Source organism: Pseudopodoces humilis, chromosome 2 (genome assembly GCF_049639895.1).
Source record: "Pseudopodoces humilis isolate 2021_Gansu_Grassland_sample_001 chromosome 2, ASM4963989v1, whole genome shotgun sequence".
Classification (NCBI taxonomy): Eukaryota; Metazoa; Chordata; class Aves; order Passeriformes; family Paridae; genus Pseudopodoces; species Pseudopodoces humilis.
In genome coordinates this window covers 73,715,452-73,738,378 of record NC_142201.1, presented here as the reverse complement: position 1 = coordinate 73,738,378, position 22,927 = coordinate 73,715,452, and the positions used below count along the sequence as shown (strand labels likewise).

The 22,927-nt window shown below is 37.8% G+C and overlaps 1 protein-coding gene across 5 annotated transcripts in view; it reads left to right on the top strand.

The window, feature by feature from the left end:
• GRIA4 (glutamate ionotropic receptor AMPA type subunit 4) overlaps positions 1-22,927 on the top strand; it is a 217,097-nt gene that overhangs the window by 166,523 nt on the left and 27,647 nt on the right. For all 5 annotated transcript variants that reach the window (XM_005516223.3, XM_005516224.3, XM_088067640.1 and 2 more), the window contains exons 11-13: positions 848-1,218; positions 2,650-2,848; positions 7,635-7,882. In XM_005516223.3, the coding sequence (XP_005516280.1) occupies positions 848-1,218; positions 2,650-2,848; positions 7,635-7,882 (818 nt within the window). The remainder of the gene's footprint in view (positions 1-847; positions 1,219-2,649; positions 2,849-7,634; positions 7,883-22,927) is intronic.

Here is a 22,927-nt window from a genome sequence, read left to right as displayed (position 1 = left end):
AATGAGAAAAACGATCCATTAGCTACTTAGCTCCAATATTTTATAGTGCATACAGACATCATTGTTAGCAGCATAATCACCTCCATCAATAATGATTCATTCAAGATTGGCATCTTCATCCAAAAAACATGTTAGAAACACATTTTAAAATATTCTTGACGCTAGTGGGAATGGATTCAGCACACATTTTATCCTTTTATCGCATGATTTTGCACCCCTATTTCCTGTATACTTGCCATTTTTAGCTGTTCAAAACCTAATTTAATCTTATTGAACTATATTTCCCTTGCGACAGCTCTGTGCAGTTTGGTGGAATCACAGCAACAGTTAATCACTTTTGCAGCCTCATGCCATTTGGAGCTTTCTTGAGTCTATTAACTGCTTTACCTCAAAATATTATGTCTTGCAAAAATATGACTATTAACTACTGTTTCTGGGATCCTAAAAAATCTCTGTGTGTTCAGTGGCAATAGGGTAATTCTCATTTTCCATTCTTTCTTGAATTCCTTTATTAAAATTTAAATTAATGCCTAAAATGATCTTCCTACACTGCTGCTCACCTCTATAAGATTTAAGAGTCTTCTTCTTAACAGAAAAAAATAAGTATTTGCAAAATTCTGTAAAACGGTAAAATTCTTTAAAATAAAAACCTGCAATGTATATGTTTTACTGAAAGCGTACTGAATAAATGCAGAGTGTGATAGAAAGAAAGAGAAAAATGCTACAAAGAGCATTTAAGCCACAGTGTCCTGATGTTAATAACATACCTTTGGAATTAGCTGCTTAGCCGAGTGTATAAGCACAAATCAATTAATCTATACATCTATATTTCTTTTTTTCTTTATAGAAAGCAGAGATTGCTGTTGCGCCTCTGACCATCACTTTGGTACGAGAAGAGGTCATTGATTTTTCTAAGCCTTTTATGAGTTTGGGGATATCCATTATGATCAAAAAGCCCCAGAAATCTAAACCGGGAGTGTTTTCCTTCTTGGACCCGTTGGCGTATGAGATCTGGATGTGCATAGTCTTTGCCTACATTGGTGTCAGTGTGGTCCTGTTCCTAGTTAGCAGGTTTAGTCCATATGAGTGGCACACAGAAGAACCAGAGGATGGGAAAGAAGGACCCAGTGACCAGCCTCCCAATGAGTTTGGCATATTCAACAGCCTCTGGTTTTCCCTGGGTGCCTTTATGCAACAAGGATGTGATATTTCCCCAAGGTTTGTGTCAAATCTTTTTACATTTGCATTTTATTTTCGACACTGGAGCATAAAACCTTCCTTCGTTAATTTTCTTGACAGTGTTTTGAAGTTCATTCTTCAGGAAGCCTTTTCTTTTTTTGTGAGCTTTGTTTTTTGGTTTTAGTGGGTTTTTTGTTTACTTTTTATTGCCATGATAACAGCAGCAGATAATCTTCTTTGAATTTCAGTCATTACTGTTATTTTACCAATGTCAATGTGCATAAACCACAAACAGCTCTCAGAAACAGCAGATTCACACAAGGGAGATTCCACTGGGTTGACTTCAGAACTGTCTTGTTGCTAGATTTGTTCCATTGTGTTGCAACCATGAAATGCACACAGTTGTGCTGAATATCTGCCTTGCATCAAGGAATGCCCCACTTCTGTTTCAAGTTGTACAGTGCTGCTTCAAAAATATTTCTGTCTGTGAGAGACAGTATTTGACTGTCTGTTTCTGAGAGGCCACGCTGTGTTGCTCAGGTGTGCCTCACAGAGCACATGCCTCAGATTTACTGCATGTTTGGTCCTACAATACATGATTAGTCCTGTAATATATGATTGTCTAGTACATGATTAGTCTAATACATGCAGTCCTAATTTCTCAACCTTTTAAAAATTTCTGGAACTGTAGTGGGCAATAACTAAAACATTTTAATTAAATATTATGACCCAATCTTTCAAACTTAAAGGCTTCATTTTAGCCATTTGCAGTGAAATTTTGAGTGTTCAGCATTGGCCTAATCCTTCTATAACTGAAGTTAGCAATAAAACTGGTACTGATTAAGAATGGATGTGCATTACTCGTCAACAACCTTCTCATCAAATTGCAGGTATTTAAAAGGAAAATATAATTTTTTACTTAACATAAATGTCTCTTTTATCAGAAAATTCTTGCTTCTTAGAAAAATGTGAATGTTCAATGAATGATTGCAGTAGCTTCTGGAATTTTTGAGAAGTTTGGGTGACAGGAACATTTTAATCCTAGTGCCAACATAATCCATATGCAAAGCCTTTTGCATTTTTTTAAAGAGGAAACCGAGAAAGCCACTGATTTTCAGCTACCATGCTTTACTTTTGTCTCCAAAAAGAGATTACCTACCCAGTATTTTTGACAATTTTTTCCTATTTTTAGGCATGTCCTGAAAGAATAGAAACACTGAGATTACTGTTCAAGAGGATTTAAGCTTCTGTGTATGTGTGATACACATTAGTACAGTGGACTACATTGTAGACATTAAGTTTCAAGACTAGAAGCATTTAATATTTAAAATGCAAATGATCTTCCTCCCATTGATTGTTACTTAATGAGAAACATTCAGCAATGATGGTGCCTTCACTCTCACTCTCTCTCTCTCTCACTCTTTGTGGCTCAAGAGACAGGAAAATGTGCATTATCTTATTCATGTTTAGATCCCTCTCAGGTCGCATTGTCGGAGGTGTCTGGTGGTTCTTCACGCTCATCATTATTTCATCCTACACTGCTAACCTCGCTGCTTTCTTGACTGTTGAGCGAATGGTCTCACCCATAGAGAGTGCAGAAGACCTTGCCAAACAAACCGAAATTGCTTACGGGACACTGGACTCAGGGTCAACCAAAGAGTTCTTCAGAGTAAGTCCATCAGAGCAGCTATCCCTACCAACCACTCTTAAATATGCTTGGAAATGTGAAATAATGTGACTTTGCAATTTTATGCAGTATAGTTTTGTAACTCCTGCAATACTATAGCTACATTTTTACCCCCACAAGACCATTTGTTGGAGTTTTCAGGTTTTTTAATCTGTGGAAAGCTTACTGACCCTGTAAAAAAAAAAAAAAAGAGATGCAAAAGAGATGCCTGGGGGGATACTGAAGCCAGTGATAATTAAAGTAGCATTGCACTATTGATTCATGTGAAACTACAGTACTGAAGTGATGTGCAGCATTGAAAGCCTATGATGGTAACGTGGAGTCTTGCAGGTTTTGTTTCTGCTTATGGATTTGGCTGTGTGCATTTTGCTTTAGGGTCTTGGCTGGTGGGCAGGAAATGCATTTTTTAATTTGCTGACTTTCAGAAGGATAATGAAGAGAAAATTTAACTCGAGGGTATGTGGTTGGAGCATTAGGAAATAGCCTAAATAGCCATTCATATGCCTGTGCTGTCTCTATTGATTACTTCATTGTCATTTGCTTTCCTGCATTAGTGTGGTTGGTATGTAATCCTCATCATTTGCCAGCTGGAAAGCAGGGAGCTTGGACATCACAAGCTGTACATAATAAACAGTCCTTCCTGCTTTATTTTATGTCTCCAACAGATGAAAGCTAAGCTCAGCTGACCAAAGTGAGTTTAGTGTTTGAACATAGCTCTGAATAAATGCTGTGACCCTTCCTTGAAAATTACACAGCTAATTAGGTCATTATTTATCTGAAATGTGGAGATTAAGGGATTTTTAGAAGTGAAGAAGATGGAATGAAAATTTCTTCTAATTGCCTAATTGAACGGAGTTCTGTGTTAGGTACTCGCACACACCATCACTATTTTCAGCTTGGCCGAACTGAATTCAGTAAACCATTAACAAAAATTTTCAATGTGATTTGGAAAGTATCCATTCAAAGACAGTGTCTCAAGGGAAATAACCTTTTTATTGCAACAAATATCCCCATAGAAGAACTTGAAAATCTGTTCTATTAGCTGTGGAAAGATGATTTATAAGATTTAAATATAACTTAACAAACACATAGCAATTGGACCTTAACATCATGAAACTGATCAAGGAGTCTAGTTTAACCCAGATTTTTCTAGATTTCTTCTGTAGGCACTGGAGAAAGAAAAGAAGTCCTGTGCATCCTGTGTGAGATGTGTGTGTTACGATGAAATAAAGCACACATTAAAGTATCTGGCTTTTGAACTCTAGAAGGATCCAGCTGATCCTAGCAGTTTCTAACAGATCCTGACAGCAGTTTCTAACTACACCTGTTTCACTATTTTTTTTAATGAGCATAGTCCCTCCTGCCAATTATTTATATCCACCCATAAACACATTTTTAGTTATTTTTGTGGAAAGTTAGATATTTTATTCTTGGAACTCCAGTTTCAGTCCATCATAAGTTGAGGCTGTAATGGCAATATATGAGTACAAATAGTTCTTTCTACCAGAATGAAGCTGTGATGATACTTAAAAACATGATGCTGATGGCCAGGCAGATTTATGTAGCTTTGTACTTACTAACTTCTTGCATTTTCAAGAGTAACTAGTGCTTGCCAGTTTGTTGGGCGATGGTAGGCAAAAATGAATTCCCAAAGGAATAGTAGCAAACAAAGGACTGGACTTCTTTTCTTAAGAGTTTCAAAATACTAGTACAAGCCACTGTATGGAAGTAATGAGATCAGATATTTTAAGGTAGAAACTATATTGGTCACAAAAATTTCATGGTTCTTTTAAACCATCCTGTAAACACAGAAACTTTTTCAATATTTTATGCAAGTTCTCATTTTAAAGAGAATACACTTGAATGAACTAAAAAGTCTATGGTGACAGCCCTTCTTTCACTTCAGTCTTAAAGGGTTAAGAGAAAAAAGAAGGAAAATCAATATTTCTCATTTTCTTTTTTCTTTTCTTTCAAAATACAGAGGGAAACATTGAAATTGACTACAAATACTAAATACTATTGCATATGAAAAATTGAAAGCTTAATGAAGATTTGAACTGTGTTGATCACTTTCTTTAAAATGGTACAATTGAGGCAAATGATTTCTAATCTCTGTCACAGTGCAGAGATTCTTAATGATAATTTATGTGCTATTTCTAAAAAATTTTTCCCAGAACAGGGAGAAGGATAAAATATCAGCAGACTATATTTACAGAAAAGCTGTTTTCATAATATATAAATTAAGACCTAGCCTGAAACAGTAGTACAAGAAGACTTGTGTGCCAAGTCTAACATTTTGTGCATTTGGAAGCAATTCACTTTTTGGTATTAGAATCATGTGATTGTCTGGCTGAAGATGAGCCTTCAGGACATTTTGTCATTATTTTGTCATTTCTGATCAAAATGTCAGAAACTCTGAACCCCTCTTCAGCATATTTTAAATCTGGATTGAAAGCAGAAAAAGGAAAATAATTTTAAAGCCAACATAAAGAAAAAGAGGAACTTTGATGCCGTTAGCTGTTGTATACTCCTATTTTCTGGTTTAGACACAATAAGTGTTGTATTCTCCAGGCAGATTGCTCAAGAGGGAAAGCAGTTAGTTTTAGCAGTTCTACTCAGAAAAGCCCAAAATGAAAATTATCCCAGCTTGGCTGACTACAGGGAAAGCTGCAATGTTTCCTCATATGACAATAAAAAATATTTGTTAGTTCACTCTTCACTTTTGACCCTGAGTTGGCATGTAGAAATCGAATGTAAACAAATCAAAGTTTGGGAGAAGAAAATGTCCGTAGAGAACAGATACTTTGTTAGACTTTCCTTTTTTTTTCTATTTTCATTGGCAAAGGAGATTAGATTCTAAAAAAAAATAAAATTAAATGCAACTTTTTTCAATTGATTTAGGGCAATGTTTCCTATTACTAATAAAGCTGTTTTATGCGCTTCATAAAGTTTTAAATTAAAGTGACCTATTATATGGTTACTTGATAAAGAATTAGATGTAATGAATGTTGAGATAAATATTTGGAAGTGAAGGCAGACAAAGGCAAGAAAATACTCTTGAAATTATGACTGATTTATTTACTACTCTCATTTTTTTTCTTTCTGTAAATTTAAATCCATTAAATTACTTCAGTATAAAGCAAAAACAATGCAGTGGTGGCTTAGTTTATGCTCTGCTCCCAGCCACTATTATGTAAATGCAAAATAGTTGTGACTACACTGGAAAGAAAGGGTGACAAGTCAGGATGTGATTATGGACATACACAGCTGTTGTTGATTCAAATGTTATTATATTTGACAGAAAGATAAAATTATGCATACAGACAAACTAAAAAAGGAAAGCGTAATTTATTATGTTCTGCTATATGGCATTTTTATTGAGCATTTTTAGTTAAATGCCACTTATTTTCAGGGTAGACTTAGGTCTCTAACAAACTATTTTCTAAGTAATAGTCCAGTCATTCAGTAATTGGTAAAAAGAAGTGCTTCAGGGAAATTACTGTCACGTATAAAAAGGCTCAGTTCCAGATTTCTTAACGCCTTTTTTCATTTTTATAATACTAAGATTATAGGATTTGATGTTTATTTAAATAATCCAAGGCCCTTTGTTTTGGGGCTTTATAATAATGAATATTTTCCTGAAGTGCTCAGCACAGTGTAGGAATAGGCTCATAGACCAAACCTTGCTTAGCTAGAAACTCCTCTTGACTCAAATAAAAGCTGACTTGAGCATTAGGTTAAAAAGTCGTTTTTGCAGAATACATAGGGAAAGACAAGTGCCATCTGTTATTATAAAAACAGAGTGTAGTGTTCAGCTGACACGCTGCTGGTTTGCATGTATGTATTCCTATTGCTGGAAGAGGCAAAGGAGTTGTTGAGTGAATCTAATGAGCATGGGAAACTTCTCAGCCTGACAGCAGTTCCTTCCTTTCATTTAGTGAAAATTTTTATTTGCTTTCATTTTTTATGAAGAAGTTTTAATTTTGCTTAAGCATTTACCTGTAGTTAGTCCATGCATTCCCAGACAGGAGAATTTCCAACTAAGGCACTCTAAGCAGTGAATTCTTGTGCATTCTTTGAGAAAGTACATTTCTTACTCAAATATTGGCAGGATCAGAGTCTTTAAAATAAATCCACTGATACTGCAATTCTAAAATCATACCTAATTCTTTAAGAAAGATGCTTATGGGATTTTACTTCCTTTAATATTTGGTCAAACTCGCTGTCTCCATCTTTTATTGTGAGCCATGTCTTCAGATACTGAATAGCATTTCTGAATATAAATCAGGTCAATTCTGGACTCTGAATTATGAAAGCAGAAATATTTCTCAAGCTATTGTGGTTTTTGGATGGTGTAAGAAATGAGTGTTAGAGAAATGCTTTAAAATTCAGCTGGGTATTTATTTTACTGTTTCTCTTAAGAGTAAAGGCCTATTGTGGACATCTATTTCATATGTCATTCCCTAACACACACTTTACCATACATTGACTGTGTGAACTTTTTCTATCTAACAGTAAATTCAGCTTTGCAGGTTTCTTTTTTGACTGCTAGAGTGTAGCCAAACTTAAAAATAGTATCTGCTATTATAGTATTGGTACTTTTATTTCTCATCTCTTTTAAAATAATGGAATTTAAATAAAGCCATTCTCCAAGATTTTCCCAACCTCAAATGTCTGAAAAATTAAGTATGAGTGATTTTATTTGAGCAGTGCCATTTTGAAACGTTGCAACATTCTTTTGTTCTAACTTGTTTTTGATTTTCTCCAGAGATCAAAAATAGCAGTGTATGAAAAGATGTGGACCTACATGAAATCAGCTGAGCCATCAGTGTTCACTAGGACTACTGCAGAGGGAGTAGCTCGTGTCCGCAAATCCAAGGGCAAGTTTGCCTTCCTGCTGGAGTCCACCATGAATGAATACATTGAGCAACGAAAGCCATGTGACACCATGAAAGTGGGAGGAAATCTGGATTCGAAAGGCTATGGCGTAGCCACACCGAAGGGTTCTCCATTAAGGTGGGTGGAATAGTATAACAATATAAAATGTGTTGTTATAGTATTCCACCTTCCCTGATGTCCCTGATATAGCTCTTTTTGTTTTGTGTGTGAACATGGTATGTTATTTTTATTTTCTTCCATTTAATTTTTTTTTGATCAACAAAGGTAACCATTTCTAATTGCAATATGGATTTAGCAGCTATAGTTGGCATATGTTTCAAGGCCATATAAAAACCAAACTGGTTGAACACTAGCTACTTGAAGTCAGTCTCGATAGAATTAACATCAGTTATTCTATTTCATCAGCTTTTTTCATGGAATTCAACCCTTTATAGCAGTATTATGCTTACATTATCTACATCAGTATCTGCATCAATAATATGCCTACATTTTATGTTTTGTTTATTGATCTCAGCTACTAATTTCTGAGTAAGAAGATGCTTGAAACATCTTTTTTCAAATGTCATCACTTGGAGGCAATTAGTCCTTCATTAAAGCAACTTCATTAAAGTACTTTTTTATTAAAGCACCTTCTTATTTAGAAAAAATGTTTGTGTTTCTAGCATTATGCATTTCAGTACTGCCTTCAAACTCACCACTATTTTCTTTATCATGGTATCAGATGCATTCAGTAAAGTAGGAGAGTTTTTGATTCACAGGCAGAACATCATTTGCATTTCATTTAAATTATCAGGGGACACAAGTCAAGGTGCCAAATTTGTGGTAAAATTGGCATTATTTACCATTCTGTTTCTTTCATGTCTAAGGTACACAAAACTTGCATTTTACAGTGTAGATTTGCCAATTTTCTTCAAAACAAAAGAACAACTAACAGTTGAAAGGAGTATGACCTGTGGAGACTGACAGTGATAAGGTGCACATGGGTGGGGGAAAGCGAATGCTCTGCAGAGCACCTCATTTCTCACATTTGTGCTCATGATAAGGGATTACAGTGTGAAACAGTGGGGAGGAAGTAGGTGAAGGGAGGAGTTGCAAGTGCAGATGGAGCCACATGTCTGTGGATGAAATAACTAAGGAGCTATTTTGTCGACATCTGTGACTGCAGAGGAGACATCATTACCGCTATGGAGGTAACTGGACTCACTCATAACTCATCAGTTTAACCTGCACACAATGCCACAAACATCAGTAGCTGTAACTGTATTACAGGGATGGTGAACGGAGTATCATTAGGATCATTTCCATCCACAGCAAAAGAAGATTTGTATGTGCAGCAGAAAACCAGGACAGTTATTTCAGTGACTGAACATGAATTTTTGGTCCTTAACATTCAGTACCTCTCAGATTTAAAAATTGCCACCTTCACTGCTGACTAAAGTAGTAAGAGAACATTAAGGAGGTGAGAGAGGGAAAATGACAAAAAATATGTTAATTCTATGGAAAAAAATGTCCAGAACTCATAGAGTAGTTAAAGGTAGTAAGCAGTGCTAATACGAGAGGCTGATCTATTATCTGGATATATTTTCAACACATTTGGTTTTTATTTGACATTTCCAATAGACTGATATCTCCTTCTCAGTGTTTCAGACAACCTAAGAATGGTAGGCAGCACTGCAGTTTAGGGTAGTAAGAAATGCCCATTGCTGACAGTCATGCTTTACTGAGTCAAAGGCAGGACATACATTTTAGGAGTACTTTGGCTGTTGTCATAGGTGTCCTAGCACTGGGCTCTTTGCTTCAAGTCTGCTTTATGGTGCTCTTTAGTCCTTCTCCCTTTTTTCTGCAGAGTATTCAATACCAGCAAGAGACAGCCTGTTACATTGAGCACTGATAGCCTGTGGAAGTTTATTTGTGTCAAATTTGGGCTTATTTCAGGTTTGTTCAGTTGGCTAGACAAAAATACCTAGGAGCAATGGGAATTAGACATAAAGCAGTTAGAAGTAAGAGGGCCTAGTAAGACTAATAAGAGCAGAGAGGAAGAGCACTACCATGATTTTAAGGATCCAATGTGAAATCCTAGTTCCATCCCAGCTAAAGACCAAACTCCCAGACATTTCAGTGAGGCCATAGTTTCATCTAACTGGGGGTTAGCAACAATGGTTAGGGTGATGTGATCAAAACCACGTAGTTTTTCACATCCTACCTTCAAACATGTTTCAAAAAGCAGAATAGGGGAAATCCTACCGGACTTGAAAATTGGACCAAATCTTCTTTCAAGCTGTCTCGACTGGCTGTCCATGTCCATGCCTTTCCTGAGCCTTCCTTTCACATGTGCTAAGCTGCTTGTTCTCCTGCTGCACCCCATTCCCTCTCCAGTCCCAGTGACAAACCGTCGGTGCTGCTTACCTACTAAAAACATTAAGCAACACACTTAATGTTCTGGATAAAAATAAAGAACAAGCAATACCTCACATTCGTACCACCTATCTCATGTATATCTATAGAGAGCAGCACTTGCAGAAAGCTTCCTCCCCCTGTGCTCTTGAAAAGAGTCAGATGTAAATTTTAACTGCATGTTTCAGTATTTTCTGAATTTTTTGAGATATAGAATATGCTGCTTTTGCTATTTTGACTGCATCCCACATGGTAGTGTTTCTGTCACTGATCAGATGACTTATGTAACTGCAGTCTGCACAGATAATTGCAAATATTGAACATGCAGTTTGAAATCCATGAAGGGCAGGCCAGCTGAGCTCATTACATAAATTAGTCAAAATACATAATTTGCTACGGGAGTTGTAAATTCTGTTTTATTTAATAATCCTAATTTCTTATTTGAGTTATATGTAGACCACAAATTACTTGATGTAGTTCACAAATAATTGCATATAAAAGTAGCATATAAAAGTTAAACATTCAAATGCTAACATTGGTCTGTTTAGGACTAGGTTAAAAATAACAATTTTTCCAAATGAATTATTCAAATAAAATTATTCACTAAACTGTTTGAACACCTATTTAATTAGAAATATTTTAGTCTTAATCCTCCTCCTACTTACAGTGATATAAATCAGGAATTTTATCCCTGAAAATATAGTAGCATCTGAATAAAATTGATGTGAGTGTACAGAGAACCAGACCATGTGTTTTCACTTTCACAAGAAAGTGGTTCTTCCTGTAGCATAGGGTTAGGGATGGTTCCCTGCCATCACATCACCGGGCTCATGTTCATTACAGAGCACATACCCATCACTTGGTTCATGCAGATGAAATCCACCTGTCAGAGAGATCCAAGGCCTGGTCTCTCTGTTGCTCATGGCCATACACATGAGCAGGGTAGTGGATTTTAATTCAAGACTCTTCTTTGTTGGGTTTCATGCTACACTCTTGCGGTGTTCAACCAGTACCTATTGGCTAATTGGAATGATTTGTTCTCTGTGCTGGTGCAGTATTACAATTAATGCATATCACTGAATGGAGGAGAATGGGAGATGCCTGATGTGTGTTTCTTTTATGCCCAGCGGGCAGTACCACATCACATATCATGTGTGTCTCCTTCCTTCCTTCCTTTTCAGTGATATTCATTTCCATGTGATGTTGTAAAAAACATTTTTGTGTTTGAGAAGGAATTTGGGATTGAGGGCAAAGGCTCTCATGGCACTACCCAACTGTTCTTACCGTTTCCTCCTCCTACAACGGTAGGTATCCTTCCAAAGCCACTGTGTAGTGCTCAGTGTGAATTAATAAGTTTTTTCCTTCAAAGGTGGTGCTTTCAAAGGTGGTTAAGAGTGCTGCTTGTCTGCTTAGCAAGACCTGCCTTTGTAAAAGTGTTGTCATTAGGAGATGTTCTCATGGCCAGACTTCTGGCCATTGTGGATCACCCCTGGGTCGTCTGTCTTGCCACTTACAGTGACTGTGTTTCCAGAGGGCAACACCTGGAGATCTTGTACTACTCAAGTCCTGTGCCTTGCATGCCTCTGCTTTTCTGTTTTAGATATGTAGGCATCATAAACGAGTTGTAATAGTGAAGAACATGAAAGAGTTCTCCACTCTAAGAGGTAATGAAAAAGAAGTTACGGGCAGCATTTTCTCAAAGGTACACTGAAAGCTTTTCCAGCTTTTTGTACCTTGAAGCTGTTTTATGTAGAGGGGAATGACAGGTTGGGCTAAGAAATGAGGAGTTGTTGTAATTCTTTCTCTTACTGTTAACTAATGGACATTTGTCCTATCCTGTCCTGTAGCCAAAAGTATACAGCATGGATGAGTGAAGCCTCCAAGGTCATAAGTGTCTGGTGAGACGCTTTGAGGCCTGGCAGATAAGAATGGCAGGATTAGATTTAGACAAATAATAGAAAAACTTTGACTATATGCATCAATGTGTTTTAGAGATTGGTGATATTTGTTCACCAACCTCATGAAATCCAGAGCTCTAATAAGTTCCTGCTATTGGAATTACAGTTAATGTTTATATATATATGTGTGAACCTGGGATTCTATATTCCATTATTCAAGTCTCCAGTCTTATGTAGTAAAAGATTAACTCAGTTTGACTTTAGGAAGAATTTGTAGTGTTCTGGAGGGGAAGGCAAACAGGTCCACGTGGTGGTATTTTGCAGTGGTGGTTTTTTGTAGTGTGACATCTGGTGACATGAACTGACTCTTTACGCTTATCCGTTCTTTACACTTGAGGTGTCTAACATAAGGTATGCAGTGTGAGTTGTGCATCAGTGATGCTAGTGTTGCAGATGGAGCTTTCTGATCATTCTAGAAACTTAAGTGAAAAGTGCAACGCAAGTAAAGCTGGAGATTTTTAGTGTTCATTCCATGCAAGGGAGGAGTGCCCTGCAGATTGCTTGGGGTGTAAAAGGCATCTAAACGGTACCCTGTCAACAGTTTATGGATTCTCCTGGTTTATATGTTTTATGTATTTCTCCTGTTTTATATGTTTTATGTGGAATACCTGAAAGAGATTTACCCTAGAAGTGAGAGATCTGTGGTGGAAGGAACTTTTTCGTGAAGAAAAATGAATCTATGGGAATAAGAAAAAGATCTGTTATGAAGGGAGTCTTTGTGTGCATGAGTTCTATAATCTACCATCTTGATCTCAGTAACTTCATCTTCTCCTTGTTTTCCTGAGGTGAATCTCTAAAATTGCCATTCTTTCATTGTTTCATTTCAATGTGGTACTACAGCTGGCAATGTTAGCTTTCCTTTTCACAGATATATCTAGTATGGTTCTTTAGAAATCTAGTGTTGGAAGAAAACTTATTTTATGCTCATTCATACAAAATTTCGGCAGACCTTACATGGGATGGAATATTCCCCCCCCCCCTTTTTTTTTCTCCCCCCCCCCCCCTTTTTTTTTCTTAGGGGAAAGGATATTTCCTTTTCTTGTTTTCATTAACCTGAAAATAACAACATGATGGTATAGTTTCTTCCAGTGGGACTATTAAAATTTTATCAAATGTTGTCCTTAATGTTTTGGAGACCAGAGTATTAGGAGCTTATTGTGGAAGGAAATCCCAGCTCATCATTCACTGCCAAAGCTGTTTATTATGAACTTCATATATTATTCTGAGGTACACCATAGTTTTCACTTTACCCTGCATTTTTAAGTCAGTGAGCTGGTAATTCACACCAAGCTCTGTAGGAAAACCATGAGAGTAGTTACAAAGTAGTCAACTGTAAAGACAGGTAAAAACATTTCCCCCAAACTTCTTGCATGCTCTGGTTTCTTATGCTTTCTGTAAGACTGGATTTGTGTGTACAAAAGGATAGGTATGATATTCACAGACTTCCTCTGAGTAAGAGAAGGACTAGGAAAAATATTTGAGCTGGCCACCCAAATTTTTTACACTATGAACATTTGTTTACTGCAGAGGACTTCTTCCACAGTTGTATTTCAAAGGTTTTGTACTGCAGAAATCCGTGAATCTTTAGAAAAATAGACTTTTCCCATTAGTGAAGCTTCCTTGTACAGGTTGTGTCGTATCATAAAGGAAGCATTTCCCTGGACCCTGGACTCTTCAGTGTACCCTATACTGTTCAGTTTTCAAAGGTCTCTATAGATTTTTTATATTTTTAACCAATATTGATTTAGCTATTCTGTCTCGGTGTTTCTGTGCGTCTGGGCTGCATTCTTCACTCTGCATGTTCCTGTTTCTGGAAAGGTACAGAAATAGGTAAAGGTTATGTATGGCTGGGTCATCCTGATAACATATGTAGCCCAAGTGCTTCTGAGCATGTTCTGGCACTTCAGAGAGAAGAATGGGTATTTCTGTGGCTGGTTAGCTGTCTTCTGGCTGGCAACACTGGCACATAAAGGCCTCCCCAGATCATTCTGAAGACAAGCAACCATCACAGTGAGGAGAGACGCAGATGAAGCAGGTTTGTTTTTTTTTCTCGTTTCTCTTCTCCTGCCAGAAAGTCTGGCCTTGCCCTTAATCAGTGTGTTATTCACAGAGTCATTTCAGCAAAGCACCGTAGGAACTAGAAACTGATGTTATTTATATACGATGTAGAGGAGATATAGAGAGAACTGGTGAGTAATTGAGGTTTGACAATTAAAATGAGTGATGTGAAAATACTGAGGTTGACCTCTACACTTTTGAAGCAAGGGCCACTAGAGAAAGCAAAAAGCCTTGCATTGTTATGGGGTGGTCTCTTGATACTTGAAAGAAAAGGATTTTAGTCAGCTTGCCAGGATTTTCCAAGGTAATTTCTTTCTGTGATACAAAATTATATGAAAACTAGAATATGATCTGTAGCATTTTATACATATGTAAACACTGTCCTGTTTGACTGATGGTGCAGATCATACTGTATGACTTTGCATAATATTTTCCCTTCACTGTAGGCATAACAAGGCTTGAATTACCACCTCATTACCATTCAGTGTCAAAGCTTATAGCTGAGATATTCCTCAAGCAGGTCAGATCCTTCAGAGCTTGTTGAGTTTTCTATCAACTGAAAATAACACTTACTAGGTAAAAAGGCAGAGAATGGGCCACTGCTTAGGAAGGAATATAAAAGTCAGGGGTCAAAAGAAGATCAGTGAAGAGAACCTGACAATGAATCTTAGCAAGTTGTTCTTTCAGCTAAGCCTGGGAGGCATACTTAGTTTTGGTTACCTGGATTATTTCTGTCTGAAACCAGAGTATCTATTTGAAAAGTAAATATAAAGCCTTGGGAAAAGAGATTAAAGTCCCAGCTTGCTCTTTTCCCCAGTGATGCCTGTTGGATTTTTTTCAAAATTTTCAATCAAGATAAGGGTCTTCCCTGTGTAAAAATAGTACAGAAAAAAAAGAGGAAAATTTGATGATGACTAATAAGATCCATTGCAAGATATGCAAGCAAACGTATTGAGGCAAAAATCTTCTACTTGAAAGAGTTTTGCCCATTCTTGCAATTTTTACTTATAGAGGAAGGAAATTGTAATAATTCTGATTTAAGTCACGAAATTGCAGTGGAGTTCATTGCTACTGAGATAATTTCTGATACTTGTGTCTTTGAAAGAAAACAACTCATTAGTGTCCATGATGCTGCACTTGCTGAATTTTCTCTGACCTAGAGGGGGGAAAAAATCACTGTATATTTCAAGTACTTCAAAGAGCCATCTCTGACCTGCCTTACTTCACAGAGCCTGTTTCTTCATTGCCACTAGCAGGATGTTTTCAGTCTCAGTCTTCAGGGATGATTCATAATTGAACAAAGTTCTCTGCGGTTTGGAGGACAAAGCAAAAGTCACAAGAATTTGTTCTGCTTATATTTCTGTTTTCCTACACTACAAATGACAGTAGAAGCATCAGATGGAAGGCAAAGCTCCTCCAAGATACTCAGCTCCCATTTTGGTCACACTCTCAGGTTCTGGTGCCTCTCTGCTAGCATCATCCTGCTCCTTACTCCAAGGAAGGTATTGGGATTTTAGTGAGAAAAGTGAAGAATTTATGAGCAGAAGTGAAAAAACAGAGCATGGAAACTATTGCACAGAAAGGATATTTTTTAATATAAACATGTCAGTGGCAATAGCTATTTTTAAATTAGCAATATAATCAGTGTAAAAGGGGAAGCTAGTATTCTGTATCTTTGGCTTTAGTATTGGCTTAAAAGCACAATGAGGCTTTTTTTTTAAATAAATATTTTTTACAAGCAGTTTTTACAAGAGATTTCTCATTCTGATATTTAGCGATTACTGAAAATTTCCTTACTGTCCTACAGAAGCATTGGGCCAGTCTGAGGTAGTCAGCACCAGGAAAAGTTCAATAACAGGCTTTTTTTCTACAACCAGAAAGAAATCAAGGCAGCAGAAAGATCAGAGTTCTTTTCTTGCTTGTCTGTTTCGAAATTGTTTGAATGCAAGCAGGATAGGAGCTTCACAATAACGAATCTGTCCAAATGAAATTTGTCAGACTGTTGAATTCTTTGACAGGTAAAAAGGGGCATATATTTAAGTATAACCAATGAACTTACCTCAGACTATGAGCAAAGGCCATAATGTCTCAAAATACTGATACCATTTCTGTGCATGTCTTTCTGATTTGCTGGACTTTTACAAACCTCTGATAAGCATTAATCCCCACCGTATGCCAGTGGGATACAAAAGGTTATGGTTGTTTCCAGTCTGTAGATCCCCTGAGAAATAAACGCTGCCTCTTGGCACTTCAGAAATAATTTTCTCCTGCCCTTTTCCCTGCCATTTCCCCAATCCCTTGTAAAGCATCTCAGCAGAGGGCAAGATGCAGCCCTTTATATTTTAACAATGCTGCTCGTTATTATTTCTCTCTTTTCTTTTTATTACAACTCTCTGGCTGTTTAGGTGTCAAGTCCCAGGAACTGCCCTTTGAAGCTGATGGTACAGTTCTCGACAACTAAAAGGCCTATCCCACTAAGATAGTAATTGTTCAGGTAAATTGTAGGTAGACTAAAGCAAGGGAGCAGGCTGCTGAAAGGCATCTCAGCAGCTCATAACAATACCTCTCTGTGGAAATGACATTTGGGGAACAAATAGCGCCTGAAAAACAGTTTACGATTAATCTGTGTGGTAGTTGCAAAACTGCCCACTTCCAATTGACACTAAGTACTAGATAGACTCCAGGAAAGATAAAATGGTCATTTAGTCTTTGTGCAGCTTTGATTCTTGTGAGAAACTTTCAACCAAAAGTAGGGAGAAAAGTTTGTTTTCTTTCTTGTGGTTTCTTTGAACTGAGAACGGCATCTCAGACTGGCACAATGTGTGATAGAGTAGGCATTATGGACTGAACATCCCAGCATGAAAGGTGGAAAGGTGTTGACAGCAAAAATCAGGATTCAGAAGTTTTAATGTATAATTTAAGCTACTGTGTGTCTTGACACAACAGCTCTAAAATGTAGCTCTTTCCCATCATCAGAATTTTCCCAAGGAGCTCAAGTTCCACATAAAAATGGCCACATATGTATCTCACTGATCAGTACAAGTTTAAAATATTGTTTGATAAAATGTTGACTTGTAGTTGATCAATAATTTTTCCTCTTAACTGGTCTACTTTGTGTGTGGAAGGAGGTAGAATGAAAACTAGTGCTCTTTTTCTCAACTATCTCTAGTTATCCTTAGCTCAAGTCTCTGTACTTTTATAACTCAGTGCCTTACTCCCATTTTCTGCTTTCCTTCCTTTGCTTCCTATTCCAGCCAAGACACTGAGTGAGAGCTTAAATCAAGGCTGAAAAGGAATTCAGCTCTTATTTAACTGTATCTTTTAGCAAATCACATTATGCTAAACAATTATGTGTGTTCTTTTGTTGCAACTCTCTTTTAACAGTTTTTGGCAGGATTGGCAGTTTTCTGTAGTCAAAGTTTGACTAAAATTCTCCCTGTGGTTTTTTAAAGCCAAAAGTCAACTGGATAAAAGTGATACAAGGCTGACCTGATACAGAGACCTATTGTATTGTTACACTTCAGGTACTTCTTTCTACTCTAAAAGAACACATGAAAATAATAATCTGCCTCAAGCACACAAAGAAAATAGAGCTTTTTTAGTATTTTTTTTTTCTTCCCTTGGTCAGGAATAGCATCTCTGTGCAGGAAGATCCAGATCCCTTGCTAGCTTCCAGATCTTCCATTACTAGCAGCAGGGATGAATGAGTCCTGCAGGTGAGAGCAGCCCCAACATCTGGCAGCCCATCTGTTACCTCTAGAATACATACAGCTTTCTCTGAACATAATTACACATCAGGCTCTTTCCAATCTGTTGCTGGTATGGTTCCATTTAATGTGGCCCAGATTTCTAACTATGTCTTTAAAAGGCTTTTATATGTAGAATTAGATCTTTGGATTCCTTGGCATGGAAGCAGGCACCTGATGTTGCACGTTTTATGCTGTGTCATTTGTGTGATTTAGGTCTATTTTGGAACTTAAAACTCTTAAGCCTGCAGAAAAATTCATGGGATGCAGTTATTTCCTACAGAAGATCTCAGCTTTTACTAGAAAACCCAAATTGTCTATATTTCATGCACCTAAATGTAAACATTACGAGGCAATTCTTCACATTTTTACATTTTCCACCAAAATTTGAATTTTAAGGTTTCCACAAGAGCCTTTTACTGCTTGCTACACAAAATGTGAAGAGACAGGTTTTAGGAGAATGCTCATTTCTTTCTTGGTTTTAAATAAAAAGAAAATACCCTCTGTCCAAAGCTAGGGGACCAATCCACATTCAAATGCTCTGCATTTACTAAGATCCAGCCCCTCAGGTTTTAATCAGTTTACAATGCTATTTTGATTATATTCTCTATCTGCCAATAGTATTTTTTGGTTTAAAACCACATGAACACTTGACAATTAGTTTTGACTTTTCAGTTTAAATAATGCAAATTCAGTCTCTGAAAGTGTAGTTGAAAGTGAACAGAAAGTCATCACAGTTTCTTGAGGATTTAGGATTTTTTTTTCCTGTCACAGTTAAATAAGCAAGCTGCTATTTTTGGCATCTCTTTTAGATAGTGGGCAATTATCCAAAGCAGTTTCCAATTAGAGTGCTTTTAGTTCATCCAATTTGTAGGCCACAAGAGAAGGTACTGTCGCATCAGATAAAATAATTGCAAACATTCTGACTGCATCTAGAACACAACATCCTTTATTTTGGCCTCCTTATTTAAGAAAAACGTCAATACATTGAACCTATTTCATGGAAGATGATAAAGATGGAGCTGGACTTTCTCTGATGAGGAGAGTCTGGGAGAGCTGGACTTGTTCAGTCTGGAGCAGAGATGGTTTTGGGGCATCCTAGGAGCAGCCCAGTGTGTCTGCAGGGGGGTGTTTGAGGAGATGGAGCCAGACTCTTCACAGCAGTGTAGGGCAGGAAGGTCAGTGACAATGAACATAAAATGAAATGGGAGAAGTTCAGACTGAATGTAGGGAGGAACTATTTCCCCTGACTGCCTGAGGGCAGTCTGACAGTGACGCTGCTCAGAGAGGCTGTGCAGGCTTCATCCTTGGAATTTTACAAAACGTGACTGATTGAAGCCCTGAGCAGCTTGATCTGACCTCAGGACTGACCCTTGTATGAGCAGGAGGTTGGACCAGACAACTCCTTAAGCGCTTTCCAGACTGCACTGTGCTATGATCCTTTTTTGAAAATTATGGCTATGATAAGGATGTCTTTAGCCATCACACTGAATCTCCTGGAGATACAGGAGTATTCAGAAAGTTGTAGTAGCTTTGTAGATGTGTAGTAGCATTTTTAGATGTTTATGTTTCCTGACCACTAGGCTTTAGTTACAATTTCTGTGAATTAAAAGTCAAGCAGATCATTCTCATCTGAAGAAAGTTTTCTTGCTGAAAAAGCAAAATAGAGTGAGAAGTAAGTGACAGTGCTTCATACCTCTTCTTTGCCAGGGAAAAAGAAGCAGTTAACTTCCTAAGCAGCTTTATACAGCTGCTGAGTGATTGACAGCATGGACTTTTTTGGAACTCGTCGGTGGGTAAAAATGTGGAAGAGTTTGTTTATTACGAGAGTCAGGCCACTCAGGTTGGCTGTCTCACACTTTAGGCAGGAAAAATTAGGAGTATGTTGTGGTTAAAGACAGAATTGAGGAAATACACACAGAAGTTTAAGCTTAGTCTATGTCTTAGTCTTCTGGGTGACCAGAAGGATAAATTCTCTATGAATTGTTGCCTGAAAAGACCCAGACATTTCTGAGAAGCAATGAAGTCATGATTGCCTGAAGTCATGTCATACTGGTGAGCTTAGTTAATGACCCTGCCCAGATTTCCTAGGAGTCTTGGAGGAGATCAATGCACCTTCTTACTTCAGATTCACCTTTGCTAATTGAGGGTAATTGCCCATCGGCCTCATAGGAACAGTGAAGATTAATAGCATGGTGTTTATTGTGCTGTGAATATTTGAAGCCCATTCCCATTCCAGATGTTTGATTATTTGAAATTCATGGAGGTGTGTGCGTCAGGATAAGCACAGTGGTAGATTTCTCAGTGTCTTTGGTCAAAGAATCTGTTCTGAAAAGAAAATGATGGGAAAACTGTAACTTCAGGTTATGGTTTCTGAAAGAGTCAGTGGTCTGTGGCCACGTTCTGTGTTCCATTTAGAAAACAGTGGCAGAAATCTCCATCACCAATGGCCCCTACTCCATATGGCTTTTTTAATTAAAATTGGCACATGGGCATGTGTTCAGGACAACAGTAATTACATTATTTGTATCTCCACATCCACTGTGGAGATCTGTTAGTACTTTTAGAACGGTGTTTTCTCAGTAGCCTGGCCGCTTGTATTTGAAATATTACATGTGTTACCATATTGATGTGATTGTGCTTGGTCTGACTGGTCTGAGAGCTGCTATACTTGCATTTCACAGTGGTTTGGATTGGAAGGGACCTTAAAGATCATCTGTTTCCAATCCCCCTGGCATGGGCAGGGACACCTACTAGACCAGGTGGTGTAGTGGATGAGAACAAGTGGGACATAGTGAAGTCCTGGCAGAGCCATTTTACTGAGCTGACTGTGGCCTTTGTGGACACAGAGCTGTGCAAAAGTGAAGGTGCTCCATGCTTAAGTGGAACCTGCTTCCATGCTGGGGGAAGGTGTGGAATTTTCTGCTGTGTACATGGCTGTATTGATGTATCATATAGCTGGTTGCCAGAGGGATTGGATTGCCCTTGTGATCATTTCACCTGATCTTGGGCTGATGTTCAGCTGGCTTCAGGTCATTTTAATTATCAGCACACTGGCTATTGGACCAGCCATCTCATCTGGTTGCTGGCACTGTTTATGTTTGTCTAAGCATATCAGATATTCCTCATTAACTTCTGCAATAATATTCAGACAGAAAGTCCTAGGAACTCTTCCAGCTAATCCCCATTTTGGCTGCTGACCAAATAAGGCTTTATATGGCACAACTGTAATTGCTTCATTTGTATGGTATTGATCTGCCATTAGGCAAAACACAAGCCAGCATTTCACTAGGGCACAAGCTATGCAGTGTTCTTTATTGTTTGCATTGCAGTTGCAGCTCCAGTTCCCACCTGGGAAATAGCTTCCCTGTTTTCTTTTTCTTTCAGTCTCTGTTTCTAATGAAAGTAATGAACTTCAAAGTGCTTGCATCATAATTAGACCAAAGCTTGAGAAAGCATGTCTTAACTGGAATCTTTCCATTTATTGCCTTTATGAAAAACATCAGTATGAAGGCAAAAAGAAGCATAAACATAATATTACAGGAGTCACTCATGCCTCTTTTCAGTCTAAGTTTAGACCTGCCAAAAGTGTATCAACTGTACAAATCTCATGAATTAGTGATCTGTTTCTAGTGGCCATAAAAGTCAAGAATCCATCTTGATTTCTGTGCTGCCAATAGCTTTTGGCATAGTGGCCATGTTTTATTAATAACTTCATGGACATTGATGTCAGTGGATGAATTCTCTCAGAAGCAAACAGCAGTTTTGCCCTACAGCTTTCCCATGTGGAATAAGCTTTTCTTACTAGGAAAAAAGTTATTGAAGAGCTTGCTTGCATTACAGCACTTTTAGTACTGTACAAAATGCTGATGGTATTTGGCTTCACAGTCATTTCATGCTTCATTTTCATTAAGGTGAGACTAGGGCTTGGTGGATGAAAGGTCTAACCAGACAGGTAAAAGGTTAGAAACAGTTCCTTAGAAACAAAACAAACATGGGCTTGTTCCTAAAATAAAGATATAGAGATAAATAGAACCACAGAATCATAGAATCACAGAATAGTTTAGCTGTGAAGGGACTTTAAGAGTCATCTAGTCCAAACCTTCTGCAATGTGCAGGGACTGAGCAGGTTGCTCAGAAGCTCAGTCTGGCCTGAGCTGGAATGTTTCCAGGAGGGAGACACCTCTCTAGACAACATGTGTTTTACAATCCTTATTCTAAGAAATTTATTCCTTATGCCTAGTCTAAGTCTACCTTCTTTTAGTCTAAATCTGTCTTTCTTTAGCTGAAAACCACTGCTCCTTTTTTTTTTTTTTTTTTAAGCAGGCCTACTAAAAAGCTTTGTTCCCATCTTTCTTATTACCCCCCTTTATGTATTGAAAGGCCTTAATAAGGTCTCTCTGGAGCCTACTTTTCTTCAAGCTGAACTCCAGCTCTCTCAGCCAGTTCTGATTCAAGGGCTGCTCCATCTCTCTGACCATTTTTTCACCTCCCTCTGGACCCATTCCAACAGATCCCTGTCCTTTCTGTGCTCGGGTCCCCAGAGCTCATGGAGGTAGTCACAGGAGTGGAGGGGCAGAATCACCTTCTTTGGCCTGCTGGCTGTGCTTCTTTTTATGAATTCAACTGAATGTGGCTACTCCATGAATTCCTGAGATCAGCAGTAGTATTTATTTTTCTTTCTCAAATACAGCTTCTGGGAAGGCAGCAGAAGTTGGGGATTTTTTTTCTTTCACTGTAGCTCTTGCCACAGATACCTATATCTGTCACCCTGAAAGTGGTTAAATGCAACTTCTTTTTGTATGACTCTTCTCTGAGGACATCTCAGAAATATTACCTAGGATAGAGGATTTTTATCATTTTTTATGGAGAAGCATAAGCTGACAGTGGTAGTAGTTTATGAAAAAGGCATGCAGAGATGCTCATTTGAGCACTTTTACTTGTAGAAGTCACTCCATCGTGACTCCTGATGTTTTTTCTGCCATTTCTGAGTCTTAAAGACATCT